This window comes from Squalius cephalus (genome assembly GCF_949319135.1).
Source record: "Squalius cephalus genome assembly, chromosome: 10".
NCBI classification, from domain to species: Eukaryota; Metazoa; Chordata; class Actinopteri; order Cypriniformes; family Leuciscidae; genus Squalius; species Squalius cephalus.
The window spans coordinates 3,442,087-3,465,764 of record NC_137131.1 but is presented as its reverse complement, the minus strand read 5'-3'; the positions used below and the strand labels follow the sequence as shown (position 1 = coordinate 3,465,764).

Genomic DNA, 23,678 nt, shown 5'->3' with positions numbered 1-23,678 from the left:
ATTTTCATAATATATTGTTTTTAAATTGAACCTGTTTTATAAAATATTTATTATGAAACTGTTTGATATGATAATGTCAACTGATTTCTGTGGAAACTGTCGTATTTGCCTTCAGGCACTTTTCATATTGCAGCCAACTGTTTTATCAACACCGATTTATATAATGTTCATATTTTTGTATGGGGCCTGATGTCTTAATGTCTGTAATCTATTGTTTATGCTTTACTTATTATTTTTTATAGTATATAAAAAATAAAATAAAAATTGCCAAAAAAAAAAAAAAAAAAAAAACCCCGATCAGTTTACCTCAGGTAAAGCAGTGACGTTGAGTGATCTTCCCGCCCAAATAAAGTTTAAAGGTTTCGATATTAACCCTTCAATGGTTTTAAGATAATTTTGACTCTTTTTGGTGTCTGAAGCCGGCTTTGTAACGTTTTTAAGAATATCTAAACACAAAATAAAAGCAGTTTACAACTTTATGGTCAAAAGAACCAATCATGGCCCTTCAACATAACGTTTCTGTAAATTAATGAAATACATTTTTTTAACATCATTTAATTTGCAGCCAGATTAAATACTTCGTCCATAAGGAGAGTCTTTAGACCCTTATGAATTTAATTATTTACAATGTGACGCAAATCACTGGTGGATGAAGTTTCTTGGGACAACAGGAGGGTTAATGAACTCTCATATTATTAATAACTTTTCCACCTCATCAGTGTATTAATTAGCATTTTACAGTTGTTTTTTTATTGGTGAGACCTAAGTATTTTCAGTCCTCCTCGTAAATATGTGAATTTGTTTTTAGTTCTCCCACACATATGCAAGTATGTGTAATGATGCTCTCCACATTTTAATTGTTCCTCCGACTTACTATTAATGGACAGGTTTCGTTAAACAGAAATGCTGCACTTCAGGTTCGACTTAGTCAGTTCAGCCCAAACTGCTTCTTCAAGTTCTGCTGCTTGGTTGGGTTGACGTCTGTTTTACCTCCTTTTTAGAAAGGTTGGGCTTCTTTAAAAAAAAAAAAGAAGGTTGAAATCAATCTAGATATAGGTCAAGTGGTGTTAAGTTTTGCTTAGAAGTGATTGTTGTTGTGTGAAATTCTTTTCTGTGTTTGTATAAATTGTTTCTCTTTGAATAGACTGTATGTACACCAGATGTTGTGGTGTTTGAAGTAACTAAATGTGCTCCAATTTGTTTTGTCTAATTTTTTGTTTACATCTTGATTGGTTCATTTAGAGCCAAATCATTTTTGTTGTTGTTGCATATTCGAATTCTGAAATGTTGCCCCAATATCTAAATGAAACCAATCAAGAGATTTACACTAAGTCTTTTTAAAGTTTAGTCTAGTTTAGCGTGTGACGTGCACTTTAGGCAACCTGTCCTGGTATTTGCCACTTAAGTGATATGTGCACTTTACTGTAAGTCACTGCTGTGGTACGGAAATGTCTGTTGAAAAATTCCTTTGGGTAAATATGTAAGCTAAAGCCCTCTAGTGTTAATGTCAGTGGTCCCTTATGCAATAGTCAATGGCTAATATGGATGCAGTTCAGCATGGATAATATCAACACAGGCAGTCGTGGCCTAATGGTTAGAGAGTCAGACTGGTAACCCGAAGGGTTCGATTCTCAATAGTGGCAGGTGTGTGTGTTCACTACTCACTGCTCCTAATGTTTGTGCACGCACTTGAATGGGTTAAATGCAGAGGACAGATTCTGAGTTATGGGTTACTGTACTTGGCCTTCACATCATGTCACTCACAATAATAGAATGCTAATTATTTTAGACCTTTAATTTTAGACTTGATAAAGTTTAAAGGGTTAGTTCACCCAAAAATGAAAATTATGTCAGTAATTACTCACCCTCATGTTGTTCCAACCCCGTAAGACATCGTTAATATAGTCCAAGTGACTCCAGTGGCTCAATCTTAAGTTTATAAAGCGACGAGAATACTTTTTGTGCGCAAAAACAAACAAAAATAACGACTTTATTCCACTTTTCATTTCCTTCTCTCTGGGCCTCGAGTCTTTTCACGTAGTGTTTAAGCGTAGCGCGTCTGTGTTGTACGTCACCACGTATCACACATGACCAGCGTCGGCCAATAGTGAGCCTACGTGGTGACGTGCAACACAGACGCGCTACACTTAAACACTATGTGAAAAGACTCGAGGCCCAGAGAGAAGGAAATGAAAAGTGGAATAAAGTCGTTATTTTTGTTTGTTTTTGCGCACAAAAAGTATTCTCGTCGCTTTATAAACTTAAGATTGAGCCACTGGAGTCACTTGGACTATTTTAATGATGTCTTTAATAGTCCCTTAGAAGCCTATGGAGGAGTGAGACAGCTCTCAGATTTAATCAAAAATATCTTGATTTGTGTTCCGAAGATGAACGAAGGTCTTACGGGGTTGGAACAACATGAGGGTGAGTAATTACTGACATAATTTTCATTTTTGGGTGAACTAACCCTTTAATGATCGCAAATGACATGAACAACATTTAGGAAATAAAATGATTTCCACAAAGATTTACTCAAAATTCATGTGAAACATTTTCCATTGTACCAGGTTTTGAGGAGATGCATTGGAACGGAGGTGATTTTGTATATTATGCACAATTGTATGTTTTTCTCGATTGTTTTAATGGCAAAACATTTGTGCACTGCATTTTAAGCAGACATACATTTTTTTTAGGGGGGTGAATTTAAACAGACGCACGTTGCCTTTTATGGCTTCCGCGATGGGCCACATTTGTTTCTCAGCTGCAAATTTTCTGTTTGCTGTTCTCATTTCTTCAGACATCACAAACTAACCCCGAACTCCCTCCACTGTCAGGCTTTGCCGAGCGAGGGAATTTGCTCCTCCATGCTAAATAGAGCTTCACTGTTTAATAAGCTAACAAATCAGTTTTAATGATTTGTTTGTTCTTTCGCTGAGCTCTCAATCCAGTACCCAAACCAGTCCTGAAGTTTGCAATCATCTCCACGGCATTTCTAATAGTTCTCGATGCCGAAAGTCCCGAGCGTATCCTCCTAAAAGGATCGAGCGTGTGCGATTGGAGCAGATTGTTTGTGCCATATGTGTTTATGTTGCTGGCCAGTTGACAGTTCCTTTAGCTGGTTTGTGTTAAGGGCTCAGCTGAGAGCATAATGAGCCTCTTTCCATTTGTGCAGACTGAAGCGGCCTTTTAGCACCCGCCGCAGAAGTGGCTCTCCAAATGGTGACCACTTACCTGTCTGTCAACAGAGCTCTGAACAAATATCTAGCTGTGTGTGTGTGTGTTTTCAAGCATTTGAGAGGAAGAGAACATCTTGCATGATGCCCTGCCGTTTGGCCTCCTCACCTCCCTGTGTTTGCTGAAGGAAACATTTTATACGGTCTTCAGTTCCCCCAAAATTTAATTTTTCCCTTTCAAATTAAAGTCCTTTTCCGCGCCGCGGTCAAAGGAGCCTGTGGCGAGACGCGAGCCAAAGCATACAGAACGTGTCGCTATGCTTTATTAATTATGATGGTTAGGCGGCCTATGAAAGCGTGTTTACATTGCGCTGAAAATTAATGCCTGCTCTCGGGACACTTGTTTACATACATTTCCTGCGCGAGACATTGGCAGATAAGATTTTCTGGCTTCTCCGTGGCCGTTTTTGGATTGAGGGAGGGGCGAGCTGTGGGCTAGAACAGTATAGCCTTTGTTTCTGTCTGTCTGAAGTTGCTAAACTTTCCAGTTGTTCTTGAAACCAACTGTTTGTGGCAGTGCACCGGGGTTCACACGGCAGTCAGATACGCTCCACACACACACACACACATGCACCTGAGTTGCATCTAATCTAAAAATGTGAATTGAAAAAAGGAAGGCAAGTTGATTATTTTCAGATTTCTCTCTTGTAGTTACTTTTATTTGACATTGTTTGCTAGGAAGATCTTTCATGGGATCGTTAGTGTGAGTGTGATAATCATTTCAGTGAACATTGTTGGCATTTTTTTGTCATATCATCATGACTTGATGTGTATATTATTAATTAACTTCAGTTATGGCTCATACTTATGGCTCAGATTACTAGCCCTAAGTATTAAAAGAATTATTGACACGAAAATTAAAATTCTGTCATCGTTTACTCACCCTTTAGTCATTCAAAACCTGTACCTTGTACACAAAAGAAGATTTTTTTTTTTTTAAATGTCTCGTTGTGTAAAACTAAATATGGTGCAAAACAACATTGGACCCATTCACTTTTATTGGTTTGCACTTGCAGTTTTGTTTTGGACCCCACTTAGTGTCCAAATATGATATTTTGCGTTCCACAGAAGTCAGTCATACAGGTTTGAAATGTCACGAGGGCAAGTAAATGATGGCATTTTTATTGTTTAGTGAACTGTCTCTTTAAATTGTGTATGAGATGTTAGATCATGAGGCTTAGTGATTTACTTAAAGGAAACAGAGTCACCTGACAGTTCCCCTAAATCTAGTGTTTTTTATATATTATAACATGCATCTACTCCAGCTTTAGAGTTGTACTGATGGATTGTTTACCATTTTAGATCAAACCAATGAATTTTGCTATTTTGGTGGCTATCTTTTATACTTTTGCAATATTTGTTTTGGAAACCTCTAATCTAAGCTTTGTAATATACTGAAAAGCATTTGGTGTAGGATTTACTTTGAAACCTTTTTCACTCAGAACAAATTGCTAGTAAATTTTACAAAGAAATTGCAAATAACACATTGAAATAAACATGATATTTTCAGTAGAAAGTCTAAAATAGTATTTTCTTGTAAAACATACTCCAATAATCTTTCTTTTATTTACCACTTTGAAAATTCAGTCTTACAGTGTACTCAAGAAATGAGATTGCAAATATAATTTGTATGAAATTGTATCTTTTTGGCGTAGAAGCGTGACTCAGAGATCAGCACACGAAGCCTCTTTCTCTCTCCCATCCCAAGAGTCCTCTGAGCGTTTGTCTCCTTATGCGTGTCTTTTCGGTTTTCTTGGGGTTTGGCACGAGCCCCTGCCTCAGCCACTAAATGACCAAGTCAGGCAAGAGCACTCCTTCACAAATTCGCCTGACGCTTTTCCTCGGAAAGTGCTGAATCAGACGTTCGAGCGAGTCCTCTGGCACACGCGGCGCTCTTTGTGTCAGTCTTTCCTCTGCTGACTGAATCAGCACTAGAGTAAACCATATGGAGAGATCTGAGAGCAGACGGCCGTCCTGGAAAGTCACCCCCATGGATAATGTTGAAAGTCAGGAATTGGGAGCTGTTAATATACTGCAGATTCATGTCTAGCTGTCTCGTATGCGTCAAGGGTTATTTCCACCAGGGGCTTGTGTGCATGTAAAGAGTCATTTTAGTGCTCTTACTTGAGTAAGAGTGTTTTATCCCTACATTTTCTCCCTAAGTAATTTTACACTTTCCTCGTCTGTCGAGCAGATCGACAGCTCTCTCTCTCTCTCTCTCTCTCTCTCTCTCTCTCTCTCTCTCTCTCTCTCTCTCTCTCTCTCTCTCTCTCTCTCTCTCTCTCTCTCGCTCTCTCTCTCTCTCTCTCTCTCGCTCTCTCGCTCTCTCTCTCGCTCTCTCGCTCTCTCTCTCGCTCTCTCGCTCTCTCGCTCTCACTCTCTCTCGCTCTCACTCTCTCTCGCTTTCACGCACACACACACAGACTCTTCAACTGTGATTGTTTCCTGAGTGCAGAGCCAGAAAGGAAGTAAGAGGAAGTTGTTGGAAGAGAATTGTAGAATTTATTAGAGCTAAATGCAGAGAAGGGGAGAACGAAAGCGGGTGAATGAGTGTGACGGGGAGATGGAGAATTGAAGAAAGAGAGATGTTGAGACACAAACACGAAAGTGTTTACTCTCTCAGACAAGCTACTGGAAGGGAGTTAAAGCGTTGTATCTCCACTAGTTCCCCCCTGACTTTTAAACAAACTTAATATAATAGCTTACATTATGTGCTGGAAGTCAGAGCTCTGACCCGCAAGACTTGATTTAATCCTATCAAACTGGGTTAAGATCACATCTAAGGCTCTAAACATACTCTATGCAAGTATGTGTAGGCTGATATTACTAGCTACACAAGCTTGGTCATGCGTTGTAGCTTTCCTACATGTGTCCGAAATGTAGATAATAATGCATCATCAAGGGTGATATAGCTTGCATTAGTTTAGTATGGTAATGTTTAACTGTTAGCATGTTTGAAGCTAGCTATCTGCATAAAAACACATCTGGTTTAAAGGATTAATTCACTTCAGAATTAAAATTTCCTGATAATTTACTCACCCCCATGTCATCCAAGATGTTTGTTTTTCTTTCTTCAGTCGAAAAGAAATTAAGGAGAAATTAATTTCCAGGAGTTTTCCTCCATATAGTGACTTCAACGGGGACCAACGGTTTGAAGGTCCAAATTGCAGTTTCAATGCAGCATCAACACGAACGCAGCCGAGGAATAAGGGTCTTATCTAGCGAAACAATCTGTCATTTTCTTAAAAAATAAAAATAAAAATGTATATACTTTTTAACCACATATGCTCGTCTTGCATTAGCTCTGTGATACGTGTCCACGGCTTAAAGCTGCAGTCGGCAAGATTTTTTTGATCATGTTCACTGAAACCGACACTATGCTCCGACAGAACAACATAAATCAGCCGGTTTTAGAAAAAAAACGCGCTTCTACCTCCACCTGGAGCCTGTTATTTGTTTTGCAAAAATCCACCGCTCCCGGTTCTTCTGTTCCAATCGGCGCAGGGCTGTGTGAGATCTTACTGTCAATCACAGTTCGTGCACACGCCACAGATCCCCCCCCCACTCCCCCTTCACACACGTTACAATATCACATGCACACGCCTGAAGTTCGCAGGTGTGTTGGATTGTACGAAGCGTGATGGCGGAGAGAAAATCTACTAACAAGCCTCCAATTCCTCGGTTATTGCTATCTAGGGCTGGGCGATATATATCGATATAAAAAATATATCAATATATTTTTGAAACGCGATATGGAATTAGACCATATCACATATATCGATATAGTTCAAATTTGCGCTGTGATGCTTGCTCTGCTCCCCGCGCCCCCGCCCTTCCTTTTCCACTCTGCGTGCGTGTTTAGAGCATGTTATGTTATGAGAGGCGAATATGACTACTTCAGAAAACCCAGCACAATAGGAACTACCTGGCAGTGGCAGTGACATAAGTGTACGCTGAAATAAAGTCTTTCACCTCAGAAAAACGGACTTTCTTGTCCTGTCAGCCGTTATCCTGTTCTCGTAACGCACTCTTCAATTGCACGCGCAAATGTGGTGGCGGCGCGCTGTGTATTGCTTCACTGTATATAAAGTGCAAAAGAAACTACGAGCATGCAACGCCGTTATGTTGTAAATTACACGAAATAAAAGTAATGCAGGCATGATTTTCATTCTATTCACCAGGAGCAGTTTCCATGTTTCATTAACAGTTATTTTAATATTGTGTATTCACCATGGTAACTGTCGTTTCCATATTAACCCCAAAATGCCACTTTATTTTACTTTGTGTTTATATTTTTAAATTACTGTAGAGGCTCATACCACATTGTATTAACAAAAACTAGTTTGGGACTGCTATTTAATATCTTTAGCATAGGCTTAATGTTTATTTATTAGTACTAGTCTTTACTATTAGTCATATTCTTACAATTTATGTTAAGTAAAGGGTAAAGTAAAGTGTGTGTTAACAAATTTTGTGTAAACGTGTTATAATTTGCCTATATATAGCCTATATATATGTGTATATGTATGTAGCCTATGTATGTATAAGCAAATTATAACATGTTTACACAAAATTTGTTTATATATATTCAATGTAAACTTTGATAATCATAATTAATAAATCGCAATTACAATTCCAAGGGAATAATCGGCAATTATGATTTTTGTCATAATCGTGAAGCCCTGGTGAAGAAACCTGTTTATTATTTATTCATTTGATTTTGCAACTGTTCACTGAACTAGCCAGTTTCAATAAAACTACTTGTGACATGTCATATTTGGCTTTGACTTTGACTGAACATTTGCTCTCACTTTGCGGAAAAAATATTGGGATATATATCGTATATCGATATTTAGCCTAAATATATCGGGATATGACTTTTGGTCCATATCGCCCAGCCCTATTGCTATCTATGGGTAGATTAGCCAGGGTGGCCTACCTCCGAGTCCATGGTGTTGATCGATGCTGAAGAGACGGCCGCGTTCACAGAAAATCTGGTGCACACGCACTGACGAGCACGAACTCGATGGGTAGTGGGAACTCAATGAGAGGGTGCTCGGTGATAGTGGGAGAGGGGCATGGGAGTTTTAAACATTATAAATTTTGGCTAAGTCCCCTCAATCTGCCAGACTTGCCGACTGCAGCTTGAACGCATTACTTAATCATGTTGGAAAGGTCACAAAATGTAGGGTAACTCCATCTCATTTTCTCCTCCAACTTCAAAATCGCGTCGACATCGTTGTTTTACCTTTTTTTGTAAAGGGTGTTTGACTTGGTCTTTGCACGTTCGCTTTGTAAACACTGGGTCGGTACTTCCGCCTACGTAACGCGTGACCTTTCCAACGTGAATGCATGAAGTCGTGGACGCGTATCGCAGAGCTAGTGCAAGACGAGCATTTGTGGTTAAAAAGTATAAACATGTTTATTTTTATTTAGATAATGACCGATCGTTTTGCTTGAAAATTCACAAAACAGTGACTATATGTAGTTGTAGTCAAACTAGATTGATCTTATAAGGTTGTTCCACTAGTCGGCCACCCATAGGTTTTATGATGTCCAGTTCCTGGTGTGTGGCCTTGGGTCTGAAGGCCATAAACAGTGTGTAGACCATCAAAGCCAACGAGCTAAAAAAGAGAAACCAACCAGAGCGAATGGCAGGTTTATGTATGTTTGTCACTTTTGGGCCCACGTATATCCATACAGACATGTTCAGACTTGAACCGCTGCAACGATCATGTGAACAGACACTGAAGCGTGACAAATGCTCGAACCAATCACAGTTTCTTATTTTGATTGACCCACCCATCAAATAAATCAAGCTAGTGCTTTCCACACTGCAAAAAATGCTTTTCTTACTAAGTATTTTTGTCTTGTTTCCAGTCCAAATATCTAAAAATTCTTAAATCAAGATGGATTTACTGGATGAGTAAAATGACACAAGATATTATGTCCTGTTTTCCAGGGGATTTAATCAAAATTATGTGAGTTTTTGCTTAAAACAAGCAGACTTATCTGCCAACGGGGTAAGGAAAATAATCTTAATTCAAATAGAAACAAGATTATTTTCCTTACCCCATTGGCAGATAAGTCTGCTTGTTTTAAGCAAAAACTCACTTAATTTTGATTTATTTCCCCAGAAAACAAGACTTAATATCTTATGTCATTTTACTCATCTAGTAAATACATCTTGATTTAAGAAATGTTTGATATTTGGACTGGAAACAATACAAAAATACTAAGAAAAGTGTTTTTTTTTTTGCAGTGCAATGATCCAAATTGCCAGCCACAAAGGGTAAGAGTGATGCTGGGAAGACACAACTTCCCTGGAATAGATTGAGTCTCTCTCTCAGCCTACTTTAAGAGGTTATCTTCTACTTTGGTGAATCATACTAGTAAGGGATGGTCTAAAATGAGTTTCCTCTCCAGTAGGAAGTAGAAGAGTCTCATGGTGTGAACCATGTGTGTAGTTGGAAATCTGTGCCAGACAATGAGGAGAAGAGAAGGAAACACTAAACGTCTTTATCTGTAATCTGAACCCAACCAGCAGCTGCTGCTACACTTGTCCGGCCCTGTTGTTCTCTCGCTGCTGACTGTGTGTGTGTGTGTGTGTGTGTGTGTGTGTGTGTGTGTGTTTGGGAAGAAGCAGAATACACTGAAGAGTATTCGTTGTGTACTCTCTGTGCGTGAGTGAAGGGCGGGTGTGCGTTGGAGGCTGTCCTGAGGGAAAAGCTCCCCGGAGGCGTCTATTGCCAACAAGTGTTCCAGCTGCAACAGTTTCCTAACAAATCTCACATTATGAGCTGCGTTAGACAGAAAAACAGTTTGTTGAACGAGCTTTGTGCTTTACTTCCAATACTAAAAAAGGGAATTCGCTGTCTTGTAAATACCAGCTAAGTTGTGACACCTTAGTGAAGTCTCCTCCAGATCTCCTACATCTCTCTGTTTAGTTTTCATATCCGCACGGAAGTGTCTGACTCCATTGAGCTGACCAAGAATTCACATTTGTGTAGACTTATGAAGTCCGTTTCTTTTCTTAAAGGATGCACGATTTATCGGTACCATATGTTATTGTTCGTTTAGAGCTTTTTTTCTTTGATGTTCTAATGCATCATTGTCATTTAAAATGCTTATTTTTTTAGCTTTTAATTGATTTAGACATGGAATAAACAATATATTATAATATAATATTATATATAATATTAATATATGATACCAATTGTTGATTAATGTCCATAACATGAATTTTAATTTTGGTGCATTCCTATTTTCCTTGCGTTATATGATATTAACATGTCCAACAGACGGGAAAACAAAAGGTTGGATTTGGTCGTTAGGTTTGGCTCCCTGCCGGGCATCCATTACCTCCCCCCGATCCCTTCTTTCGCTGGCGGGATGGTGTGAAGACCTCCCTCCTGGACAAGATCCTCCACTCGCTTGTTTCCCGCCAAAAAAGTCCGGCTGGGATGACTAACACGCAGATGGACTCCAGCGCTCGCTCTTTGCCCTGGAAAGTCCCTTCGCTCCTCTGACGGTTAGCGGAGACCCTGAAATGTAATAAGACTTATTGAGAGTGGAAGAGACTTTATAATAAGCAAGAAGTGGAGATCTTGCTTCTTTTAGGAACATAGCACATTATGAGATTATAACAGTGTGACTTATGGTAAAAATAGTTTTGAGGTGATGTAGAGAAATCCAGATTTGGATTTAATTCCATGATAGATTCGTGAATCACTCTTTTCTGATTAACCTAAAACTTGATTTCTGCCGAGCATTTTCTTGATATTGGCCGAATACATGTGACTTTTTAATGTTATCTGCATTGGTCCCATATAATCTCATTTCTAGTTAACTTGCCTATTAAAAAAAAAAAAAACAGCAAACAAATTATTATTTAGGGCATCAAAGATTTTTTTAAATAATTTTGTTATTCCTTAATTGATTTTTTTTTAATTATATTTATATAAACTATAATGAATATTATTTATATTTTATTTAATTATATTTTATTTTTAATTTGTTTATTAATGTATTTTTTTATTCTAATTGTAGGCCTGATAATTTGTTAAATTATTGTGGGTTAAGAGATATTTTTCTGTATTTGTAATGGTTTTAAATTTGAAGCAGATAGATATTAGACTGATATTATAGATATAGAAGATCTAGATTAGTCTGCCTCATAGATCAAATTAATTGGTTATCTGCATCAAAATATAAATAATAATGTTTTGAAGCTAATAACCAATATTGGCTTCAAAATACAGTTATTTATTATTTTGGCATTTGGCTTTGGTCGATCGCTGGACAATTTCCTATTTTACGTGAGCCCAAGTTAAGCTTTGTTGGCTTTTTTTTTATTCTGTTTTGCGATTTTCTGCGAATTTAACAATAGGCCTACTTTCTTTATTCCACTGGACATGGAGTCACTAGTTTCTTTTCCCAAATCTTTGTGTCTCACCGATTTTCGTAGGGAATTATTAACATTTCTTCCGTACGCTTTTAATTAGGTCTATTATATTCGCATTCTTTACTGTGGTAAAGTAGAAAAAACGCTGTAGGACAGATAGCCTACATTTGTACTTCAAATTCTATTTAACACAGTTTGTGCTTGTTATTAGACTTGGTAAGCTGCCTCAAGTTTTTTTTTAATAGCGCATTTCTCTGGTGATTTTAGTTTCGCTTTCTCTGGCAGCGCAAAATCAAACATAGCCTAAATGTCTTGCTCCTCTTCAGACCTTTTACAACAAGTGTCAGATGCTCTGGAACATCAGGAGAAAACATGAAGATATTAGACAAGAGATGGTCGTGTCCCACGTTCCTCTCAAAGCCAGAGAGCAGCATATGACGTATCTTTGTGGGGGAATATAAAACGAATATTTTTTTAATAATTTAGTTTTTTACTTTCTTATATTATTTAGGTTACCATGATTTACTGATATTCATTTCAATGTTTTATGGGCTCTAGCGTGTTGTTTCACTGACGGAAGTGCTAATAAACACGCATGCTTGTAAATGTAATTGAATAAATGTAAATGGATGTTTGAGCCTTGTTTGTTTGTTTATTTTTTAAATGTAGGCTATGTAATTGATATATATATATATATATATATATATTAGTAAAAAAACATCACAGCCCTATCGATAGCATTTTGTTTCCACCGTTTAATTGACACGTCTGCAGCTCAAGCCTGTATTCTGTGAAACTTGTCTGGTAACGGCACCATCTAGATCTTTTCACCAGTAAACCATAACTACAGTGATAACATCTATATCAGCTGTGTAATTTGATGTGCTACGTCATGAAGACACCATTCAGTTCTAGTTCAGTCCTCTGTCTCTTATTGCCTTTCCATGTGCAATGTGACCACAGCGTCTGACTTTGAGTCATAAACAACCTCTCTGAGAGGAAAATCCAAAGAGGCCACCATGTAAACCTCAATCGTTGCCCCTTTCCTGGAACGGCCGTATGACTAAGTCTTTATGATTTGGGTAAGAAAAGTCTGGCAACTTAAGTTCCCCCCCAAACTCCTACATTAATCCACCATGCCGGAGCCCATTGGTTGGAAGTGTTAGCTCTGGGAAAACCTGGAAATAAATCAATGTTTTGTAATTGATATTAGATCATGCTGTTTTTTGAAGTAAGTTTCCCTGGACTTTCCCCTACAGAGATTGCAAGGAATCGGTGCTGGAGCCAATTCAGTACTTCAGCCGACAACAATACGCACTGTGTTGGAGCTCTGTGAGACAGTGGGCAGGGAGGGCTTGTGTTCATTCAATGGGCGTCTCAATGAATGTGTGCGCTGCAATGCTTTTACTGCATTATTTACATTCCTGGACCACATGGAAATTCTTCTGCATTATATACTGACTAAGAGCTCTGTTTGGTTGGGAGGGAGAGAGAGAGGAGGCGGGAAAGTGAGCCTGTGTTGGACTAAATATGTGTACCATGCCATTCAAAGTTAAGTCCCTGCTGCCTTATGGGAAAATGAAGTTTTTGTGTTTGCATCGACTGCATCACGTTGAGCTGAATGGCCTTCAGCGTTAGAGGATGAGCGTGTTTGTTTTGCAACAGATGTTTTGCAGTTGTGTCCATCTGACCTATTCTTGCTCACTTGCCATGTCTCTTTTTGAAAGAAACTGAAAGTTCATGTTGGAAAAGTTGATTCAAGATTAAAGGGTAAGATAGAGAGAATGCACTGCCAGATGTTAGTTGCCTATTAAAAATAAACTTTTATTCTTTGTTCTTTGTTGGCAGGGCATTGCATCAGTGTGTTTTGCAACTGCTGGTTTGTGTGTGTGTGTGTGTGTGTGTGTGTGTGTTTTGTCTTCCTTCAGGACAGATGTGTGAATTTGAATTTAGAACATTTTTCCCAGTTTATTTTTCACTACCAGCGTGATATTAGCATAAAAGTGTTTTTTTTTTTTTTCTTCAACTTATACCATGGCTTTTTTGACATGCATGTAATTCAACACCATGGTGTGTGTTTTATATGTGTGTGTGTGTGTGTGTGTATGTGTGTGTGTGTGTGTATGTATGTATGTAACAGTTTTCGGTAATCTAACCATACCGTTCTCCACCCACGGTTCGGCATACACTTGCACCGTAGTTCATCTCAAATCTCATGACGCATCTATAATATGGTTTGTGCTGAACAGCACACGTTGCTATCTGTCTGTGTTTACACTAAACTCAGTTAAGCCTTGCTAATTTAAACATTCAAGAGCAAGACACGAAAGAGAAGTTTAGTAATATGCTAATTATCCCCGCCTCCACTCACTCACACCGGCTCAGAGATTCACTCGGCCAACTTACTGAGGTAAACCCTGCATGATGGTATCTCTCTTTACAACGTAGGACAGTAATTAATATGATTAGCTTTTTGCTTGACTATGTTATTAAACAGCTAATAAAGTGTTGCTAATGTTACACAAACGTTCTCGTTCACATCTCGGAGTTAGACCGCTGTCTTCTAACAATCGTCAACTCAGAGCGTCAGTGGAGAAAGGCATATAGTTCATCATAACATCGTAATATACATCATACTCCCCAAGGCTCGAAATTGCGACCATTTTGGGCCGGACCATCATTCTATCCAACGTTACATAACCAATCAAACTTCATCCTTACGTTTAAGGCTGCACAATATATTGAAATGATCGAAATATCGCACATGTATATATCGCGATATGCATATTGCAACTAGGGCTGGTCCAATACCATTTTTGAGCTTCGATGCTTCGGTAGTAATGAACATGGAATATTCTAAGCTTCGGAGAGAGGGGGCTGAACATATTCTTCTCTCTAATAAAGGCAGGAATCTCTATGTGTCTGTATGTCCGTTTACATTTTGGTTATTTCGAGAACCGCTCATCCAATCGACTTCACAAGGGAGTGCAGTGTCGCATTTGGTGCAATATAGATGGACACGCGAGACGCAACACATTCAGAATTAATACATTTTTAGTAAACTACAGAACAGCGCGAGCGGGAAGCGGCGCACCTCACGCGGGCAGGGCTTATATGCTCCGAGAACTGACACTGCACTAGTGATATAAAACGCACACACATGGGTCTGTTAAATTAAGCAATACTTTTAAGGTAGTCTAATATTTTTCTGACTAACAAATTACTGACACAGTAAAGGGTAGATTTAAATAAAGAAAAACGAAATTTAAATAAAGAAAAACGAAATTTAAATAAAGAAAAAACGACATTTAAATAAAGAAAAGCGAAATTTAAATAAAGAAAAAACGAAATTTAAATAAAGAAGAAGCGAAATTTAAATAAAGAAAAACGAAATTTAAATAAAGAAAAAACGAAATTTAAATAAAGAAAAACAAAATTTAAATAAAGAAAAAACAAAATTTAAATAAAGAAAAATGAAATTTAAATAAAGAAAAAACGAAATTTAAATAAAGAAGCGAAATTTAAATAAAGAAGCGAAATTTAAATAAAGAAGCGAAATTTAAATAAAGAAAAACTAAATTTAAATAAAGAAAAAACGAAATTTAAATAAAGAAAAGTGAAATTTAAATAAAGAAAATACGAAATTAAGTTAAATTAAAAACGAGATTAATTTAGATTGATAATAATGGGTAAAAAGGCTAATACATTTTGTTTCTAGTATTCTATTTTCCACAATGTCAAAGCAACGCAGCTTAACCCAAAACACAAGCTCAGGCATGCACTTCTGTCCATAAACTCCACTGTTCTGCGCTCTAGCCAGAGAACACTCCCGTTGCTGGAACACTCAGGCGTCGGTTCTATTTCTAGCATGCACGCGTTTTCCGCGTGGCTCGAGCCGCGCCTGAGACGGGTGTCTCACGCAGGCAGTGTGCAAACTCCAACCTGTTAACATGGGAGCCGAAATAAAAACGGACACGCCACGCAGCTGAGACTCTCACGCCAGCAGCCAGTGTGTCGCCGGCCTTATTCAAGCGCGAATGAGAACCGTTTCGCGGGGGATCCCAGGTGTGCAAAAAAAAAAAAAAAAACGAATATTCGAATGTCAAATTTTCAAATCGAATACCAACCCACCGAACGAATATTCGAATATTCGGGTCCAGCCCTAATTGCAACCGCTTGCAATAACTGCGGTCATAAAGAAAAGACAAAGAGAAAGTCACTCACTGCTTTTGGCTGAATAACTTTTGTAGCTTTAATAAGAGTCAGTATATATTTAATTCATACAGTAAAAAACTAAACAGTGTTTTATTTTTACATTTGATTATTCAGTTTCTGTTGTTTAATAACCCTAATGTAGGATAACCTGAAACCCTAAACCCGGTGGTTTACACCAATGTTAAAATAACACTTCTTATGCTACAGTAAAACACTGATGTTCACTTTCAGAAGCTGTAGGGATTATTTCTTGTCACAAAAAGAATGTGAGACACGTATGTAGGTTATATAATTTTAAATATATTTTATAGATAATTAAGTTTATTTTACACACTTTAAGCATATTGAATATCGCATTATTTAATGAGTTATCGCTTATCGCATTTTTCTTCAATATTGTGCAGCTCTACTTACGTTCTTAACTTTAAAGCAGATTTTAGACAGGTTAATATTAGCTGTCAATCACTCCCACTCCCTTTCACTGTTGTCATGTGACAGGGAGCCGACAACCGTGCAGAATTTAAAAGGCTGAATAAGAGAGAAGATGAAACAAACGCTGACAGAAGTCACAAATAATCCTGGTGTTGGTGATGTGATTAATGTGGATCCACCAGCTGAAAAGAAATCGTACAGCTTTCGGAGAGAGTGGCTAAAAGATTTCAAGTGTCTCCGCTATGCTGATGGTTCAATGCATTGTGTTCACTGTAAAGCCTGTGGGACAGAGTTTGCAGGTAACACAGCGTTCGCAACTGAATCCATACATTTTAAGCGCGAGAGCTTGGTTAAACACGGAGAGAGTGCCAAGCACAAAAAATGCAGGGACAAGTGTGTGGCAAACAAATCAGGTAAAAGGTTTTGGATTTTTTAACATATGTTAACTGTGTTTTTATTGTATTTATATGATATTTGTGTTTTTGTAATTGAATTTTTGTAGAGATGCACCGATTGATCGGCTGGTGACCGGAATTGGCCGATTTTCACGTGATTGGCCTTGACCGGCGACTGGCCGGTCAGTCTGACAAATGCCGATTTTATGCCGGTCAAATGCACTCGGGCGCCGCATGATTAACATCGCGCAACATCAGCATCACACGTGCACACGGAACACACATGTAAAAAACCTCGTGAATTATGTCCGTTCAGACCGCAAGCGCGTATTTTTTTTCGCCGTGCATGTTAATCAATGAGTGCATTCACAACGGGAGCAGGAGCAGCGCGTGAGCGTCAAGCAGGAGCGCTCAATTAAAGGGAAAGCACACTTTTGATGGACAAAATAGCCTAAATAGGGTTTCACAAAAAAAGTGCCTATGAAAAAAAAGTAGGCTATGTCAGAAAAGAAAACGAAGACTAATATTTATTGAAAATGTACCCATTTAAACTTTTTATTATTCAGTTTGTACAAGTGATTGCAATAGGCCTGTGTGTGTGTGCTTTGAGAAATATCTTTATACTGCAAGGCTATATTTATTTTATTTTTTATTTATATATTATTTTATTGCCATTCCCTGTTTTCATACAGACGTTTAGTTTGCTAAATACATATATAAAAAAATGATTGGATATTGAATGTGAAAAGGAAATGGTTCTTCCATAACACTGCACTTTAGATGTGTGTGAATTACCCACACCTGGAGTAATTTATATAGTTCTATTTTATAGCGTTTATCTGTTCAAAACAATATGTATATGCAAATTGTAAAATGTTCTATTACAGAAAAGATATAAAATAAATATTTGTGTGTGCTGTAAAGTGGTTAGAAAAAATGAAATCTGAATCGGCTAAAATCGGTATCGGCAGGTCAAACTTAATGAAAAATCGGAAATCGGAATCGGCCCAGAAAATTGTAATCGGTGCATCTCTAAATTTTTGCCATGAAGATAGCTCTGATTACTGACATGGCATTAAATAAAAATGATGATGGATGATGAACAAATCAGTTGCATCAGGTTCGATTATTAAGGCTTTTAATCGCGACAATGCTGCCGGTGGCACTAGTGCTACCAAGTACAAAAGTTCATTTTGAGCTCTGTACCCGCTATATTTCTTAATCTACCTGATTTTTTCATATCAACAGACAAATATACCGGGATAACCTGTCATCTCTCAAGACTCCCCTGCTAATTCGATATTAATGATATGCTAAAGCCCATCGGCACATTGATCTGATTGGTTACAAGGTAGTTTGTGACGTCAGAAACACCAGCGATTTCAAACTGCGTTTTTGAGAAAATACTCAGCAATGGTGTTGATTCACTGACTTATGACTTACTAAAGCGTATTAAAAACACCACATAGACATATAAACAACATTTAAAAAACTTGATTTTCACCACAGGGGGACTTTAAGTCTTAAAGTGACAGTAGCCTAATATTCCTGCTGTCTGTTTGTATACAATACATTGTTTCAAAGCAGCTTTACAGAAAATCATGATCTTAATTATAATAAAATCTTAATACCATAGTGTTCTTTGAAGTACCTTAAAGTATATCCCATGGTGTCTGAATATGTTATTTGTTTTATTTTCTGTATGAATAAGCCATGTCAGTTTCCCACTGTTAGCAGTAGTACTAACTCTTCTTTATCAGGAGTGCCGAGAATGCTCCGGTCCCCAGGCGTGCTGATGTTGCGTTTTGTCCAAAACAATCCCACTGTTTTTCAGACTCCAAAGTGGATGTCTAAATTGGTCAGTCCTCCCCTCCCACCCCTCCTGCTTTGTCCCCCCCGACACCCCTTGACTCCCACACTCCTCCCTCCACTACCTCCCCCTCACCTCATCCTTTGCTCGCCTCTCCTTATTTGGGCAGAGTGCTTGGGAGCGAAGGGTGGGGAAGAGAGTAGAGTGAGAGGGGGCTCGGTTGACATAAGGGAGAGAGAGAGAGAGAGAGAGAGAGAGAGAGAACTCACGCCGCACTTCCTTAATAAGGACATGTCTGGAATTTAAGCCCAACTCTTCAACAGAACGGCTTCTCCGTGCTCCCCATGCACATACTCGTCTCTCGCCCTCTCCCCTAGCCCTAGTAAACACACACACACACACACACACAAAGTATTGTTGTTTTTTTCAGGGCATGCATCCATGCCTTTTTTTTTTTTTTGTTGAAAAGTTAGCTTGCTTGTTTGTCCTGTAGCTCAAACAGTAGAGCGTTGGCACTTGCAACGCTAAGGTCATGGGTTCGATTCCCAGGGAAAGCAAGAACTGATAAGAATGTAAAATGTGTACCTTGAAATGCAATGGAAGTCGCTTTGTCTGCCAAATGCACAAATGTTTGTGTTACCTTGCATTATGTGACTTTATTTGGTGACATGGCAGAAATCACTGCATATAGATGTGTAGAATCCAGACCCTATGGCCAGCTTCAGCTCCATATCGGCGCGATGAATCATAATGACAACATGTTCGTTCGTTGTCATTCATTCTTCATTCTGTCACCTGATGGAGTTTGGGTTCCTTGCCACTGTAGTTGGGAATGGGGGACACTTACCCCCGGTTTCACAGATAGGCTAGTCCCAGACTAAAATGTGTGTTTGAGCTGTTTTAACTGAAAGCGACTTGCACTGACATATCTTGAAATATATCAGGGTCATTGTTTTGTCTCAAGGTGCACATCAGTAATGTTTTATCTAAGGCACGTTTATACAATCTACTTGGATGTCCTAATAATTAAACTAAGGGCTGATCCTGGCTTAATCTAAGCCCTGTCTGTGAAACCAGGCCTTTATAATCAACAGTTTTATTGATATGAATGTACGCCAGTAGGCTATATATTTGAGTTCAAAATCCATATCATGCTTGAATGAATTAAAAGTACTTGAATGAATGTTAGCTGATCATATAACGCTAGCCAAAGGATACCAGGCAAAAAAAAAAAAAATTTTTTTTTCTTTTTTCAGTTTAGACGCTTTGCTTGCTATGATTCATAATTTCCGCTGAAGTGTTACTATTATCTCATTTCACTGATAGTTTGTATCTGTATTGTTTCTATATTAAAATGCTATTTGCTTTGGCTCTTGTTTTAAATAATTTGGTTTCATTATTATGCTTCTTGTTGTCGTCTGTTGACGTTGTATGAGCAGAATGTGGCGTTTGGTCAGTGATGTATTTGTCCCGCCCCTCCTCCACTGTGATTGGATGACTGGGTAAAAAGTGACAGTAATGAGCGCTGTGTTTTACCCAAAGTTGAACATTCTTCAACTCCATGAACTCTATGAAATAGATGCTCATCACGCCGCTGCCGTTTTAAAAAACACAGTGCTCCCATTGAAATCTATTGGAAAAATACGCTAGCCTCAGAAAAAAAAAAAAAAATGTTTTGGTGGACACACGCCCTAAATGTGTTTAATAATTTTAGCACAATTATTTTTCGCAAAATTAACACATTGATTTTGACAGCCTTAAAAAAAAAAAAAAAAAAAAAAAAAAAAAGTTTAGCTTTTTTTGTAAAGCTAAATAGAAATATTAAAAATATTAAAAATATGAAGAAATACTAGAATAGTATGTAAATAATACTAAAATAACAATTTGCTGATATTGATTCCGATGTTCCGATTCGATTTCGATACTCGATTCGATTTTTGATTTCAATTCTAAATTTGATTTCGATTCCCGATTCGACTCAATGAATATAGATTTAATACAAATCCTATATTTATAAAAAAAAGAATAGTGAACATAAGTTTACAAGTGGTTAATTAATAAAAAGAAATTAAGAGCCACAAACCTGTATATTAACTGTTTTTTTACATTTCGGTAAATAATGGAAATGTTTCTGTTAATGCATCATTTCATGTGACATGCAAGTAGTGATTTGCATTTTGAATCTCTATTTGATCACACTGGAGATGCTTTGAAAGTAAATTCAGTCCTGCTAAAAAAAAAAAAAAAAAAAATGCAAATACTATCCAGATACAAAATGAATGTTAATGCCATGACAAAAAGCATTAAGGCATAGATACTTGGGAGTGGGCACTTTTGACCTAGCAATGCACTAATAGTCTCTCAGATCATCTTAGCAACCGCATAGCAACACCCTGGAAACCGCCCACAAAAACATAGTATTTTGGGGGCAAGTTTATCAAGTGCATTCAAAGCTTATTTTGCTTGAATCCCAGATCATAGTCTTTTATAATTGCACCAAATGTTGTCTTTTCTGCAGGATTAGACATTCTGTAACTTCTGTAGAACATCCAGTGACTACAACCGTCCAGATTGCACTTTATGAACATTGTTGCTTGTCGTCTAAGAGGCAAATGAGATTTAGAAATGTATCGCTAATTGTCCTGCAGCATTAGATTGCGCTTTGTAGGTCTGTAATCTCGAAAAGTAATTAGACCACTCACTTATTCCAACGCTCTCCGCTCCATTGTTTTGCTCATTCTGTGTCTTCGAGCTGCCAAGTCAAGCTTATACTTTCAGCGTGCGTGTAACCAGAGCGTTTGAATATCCCCTAAGGAAGGTCTCAATCGGAGTCGGCCGTATTTACCCAAGCCGCGTTTTTTCGTCAACATCAGCAGAAAGTGAAATAAAAGAATGAAATATGTGGGCACACAAGTGACTCTCGGGACCCGATCCTCATGAACAATACCATGCGAAAAAGAGGCAGCCTGAAAAACGCTTAAGATCCTTTAACCATTTTCAGACATTTAGACAGCCACACTGGACCGCGCGCTCCCGACCACAAGCATTTTTGCAGGCTAGTCCTAATTATCTAATCCTTTTAAATGGGGCTTTATATAATGTTTGAAAATTCATTTGTCATTTTGGGAGCCTTTGAGGAGAGGAAATGGTAATAAGAGTCACAGCTGTTGTTGTCTTCATCAGTTTATCAAGCTTTAAAGGTGTTGAAAATTGCACGACTAAAAAGAGCGGTTTTGAAAGGATTTTCTCTGCATAATTGCTTAATTTTTATGCCCACAATGAAGTAACAATCCTTTTGTCTCTTTCCTTGTTTCTTTCTCGCAGTACTTGTGTAGCGTGGGGGCTCGTGGAAGGGCCCGGTAGGAGCCGGCACCATTGCGTCCAACAAGTGGAGTGCCAACGGCAGCCCGGAGCAGGGGCTGGAGGATGGGGGTGATGAGCTGGACAAGGCCATGGACGGAGACGCCGAGGGTGTGTGGAGCCCCGACATCGAGCAGAGTTTTCAGGAGGCACTGGCTATATATCCGCCCTGCGGACGGCGCAAGATTATCCTGTCGGACGAGGGAAAGATGTACGGTAAGTGAGCTTGCAATGCATTAGGGATGCACCGAAATGAAAATTCTTGGCCGAAGCCGAATAATAAACCGAACCCATGTTTCCCTTTTTTTTTTCATTTATTTTGACAATTTTTTCACCATTGCATTAATTAAATAGTAAAAATGTGCTTTTTACTATTTTGTCTAGCGTTTCAGAGAGAAAAAAATCACATTACAAAAATATTTATTTAACACTGAACATTTTTTTAACATTCCAGTAGTAAACAAAGCACAATATATCTTAAAATAAATAAATTAGTCAAATAAAACAAATATTTTTATTTGTTAAAATGTTAGGCCTATAACTGACTGCTGAAAGAATGTAACTCTGTATGCCTACAACAACAAAAAGTGCATCGAAATGTGCAAAAAATGAACCCACAACAAATGAATAACTAAATTCGAGAGGGTTATTGCTCCTGGGGATGGGGACTTCTGAGAGATAACCATCTAACTGTTGAGCGGTTGAGCTTGTGTTATTCTTGCAAATGGGTAGTTCTCTCGGAGGATCTCATCGAACCTGTCAGACAGCGAGACGGTGCGCGGCTCATCTGTAGTACGAGCCCGTTTTCTCTCTGCGCTGACCAGAACTGACCATCACCTGACCGTCTCCATCACCTAGCGGCTTTCCCAAATCCAAACTCGGCCTGGATCATTTCTCCACACCGCCGACATGTTTGCTGCATTTATAAAGTGCATGCCTCTCACTCTACGCTGGTTACTATTTGATCGCATCATCAAAAACTTCATTGTTCAGCAAAATTTATTCGGTCTTTTTACTTATTACTTATCATTTTCGGCCGAATAATTTCGGTTGCCGAACATTCGGTGCATCCCTACAATGCATTAATGTGCTGAAGGGAAGTTGCGATGTAGCGACATGCACAAAATTCTTCACTTTATAGTAGGGGTGTAATGATACACAAAGCTGACGGTTCGGTACGGTACAGCCGGGGGGGAGAAAACTAAACATGAAATTGCTTTTTTTTAACAGTGGTTTATTGAACAAATTATGTCTCTGTCTTTAAAGGAATTGAATTATAATTTAAAGTTTCTTAAAGATAAAAAAAATTATCTACTTATGCTGTAAACTATGTAGGGAGCCCTTACTTGCATATTACTATAATATTAAAGGTTAACATAGCCAAAATTCAGTTGGTATTAGTTTTTAAATATAATGATCAACACTCAAATAACAAATTGTATGCAAACATGTAGACTCGTAACTTTTAAATTGAATTATTTTTGAATTGAATTCATTGGAATTGTTGGAAGTCGATAATCCTGATATACTAGTAGTTGTTCCTACTCGACCGTTGTATCCAGCGCGCTCCTATTGGTATTCGGCACATCGTGCCACGTTGAATTTGAACTTTAGTTCTTTGTGGTCTCTTTTAGGGATGCAACTAACATTTATTTTGATAACTGGTTAGCTTGTCTGATTGGATAAAACAAAATTTTATTAAGTCTTTTATCGACAATAACATAATATTCCACATCCGGCCCAACATTGTCATGTAAATTCAATAAATGTAAGAACATAAGCCATGATACACATATTATTAGCGATTTATTGTTGCAGCCCTGGTCTCT

The 23,678-nt window shown here is 38.1% G+C and overlaps 1 protein-coding gene across 12 annotated transcripts in view; it reads left to right on the top strand.

Annotated features, from left to right (window-relative positions):
- The window catches only part of tead3b (TEA domain family member 3 b), a 48,327-nt gene that overhangs the window by 862 nt on the left and 23,787 nt on the right, over positions 1-23,678 (top strand). For all 12 annotated transcript variants that reach the window (XM_079884699.1, XM_079884697.1, XM_079884692.1 and 9 more), the window contains exon 3: positions 21,814-22,065. In XM_079884699.1, coding sequence (XP_079740825.1) covers positions 21,916-22,065 — 150 coding nt within the window. In that variant the 5' untranslated portion in view covers positions 21,814-21,915. The remainder of the gene's footprint in view (positions 1-21,813; positions 22,066-23,678) is intronic.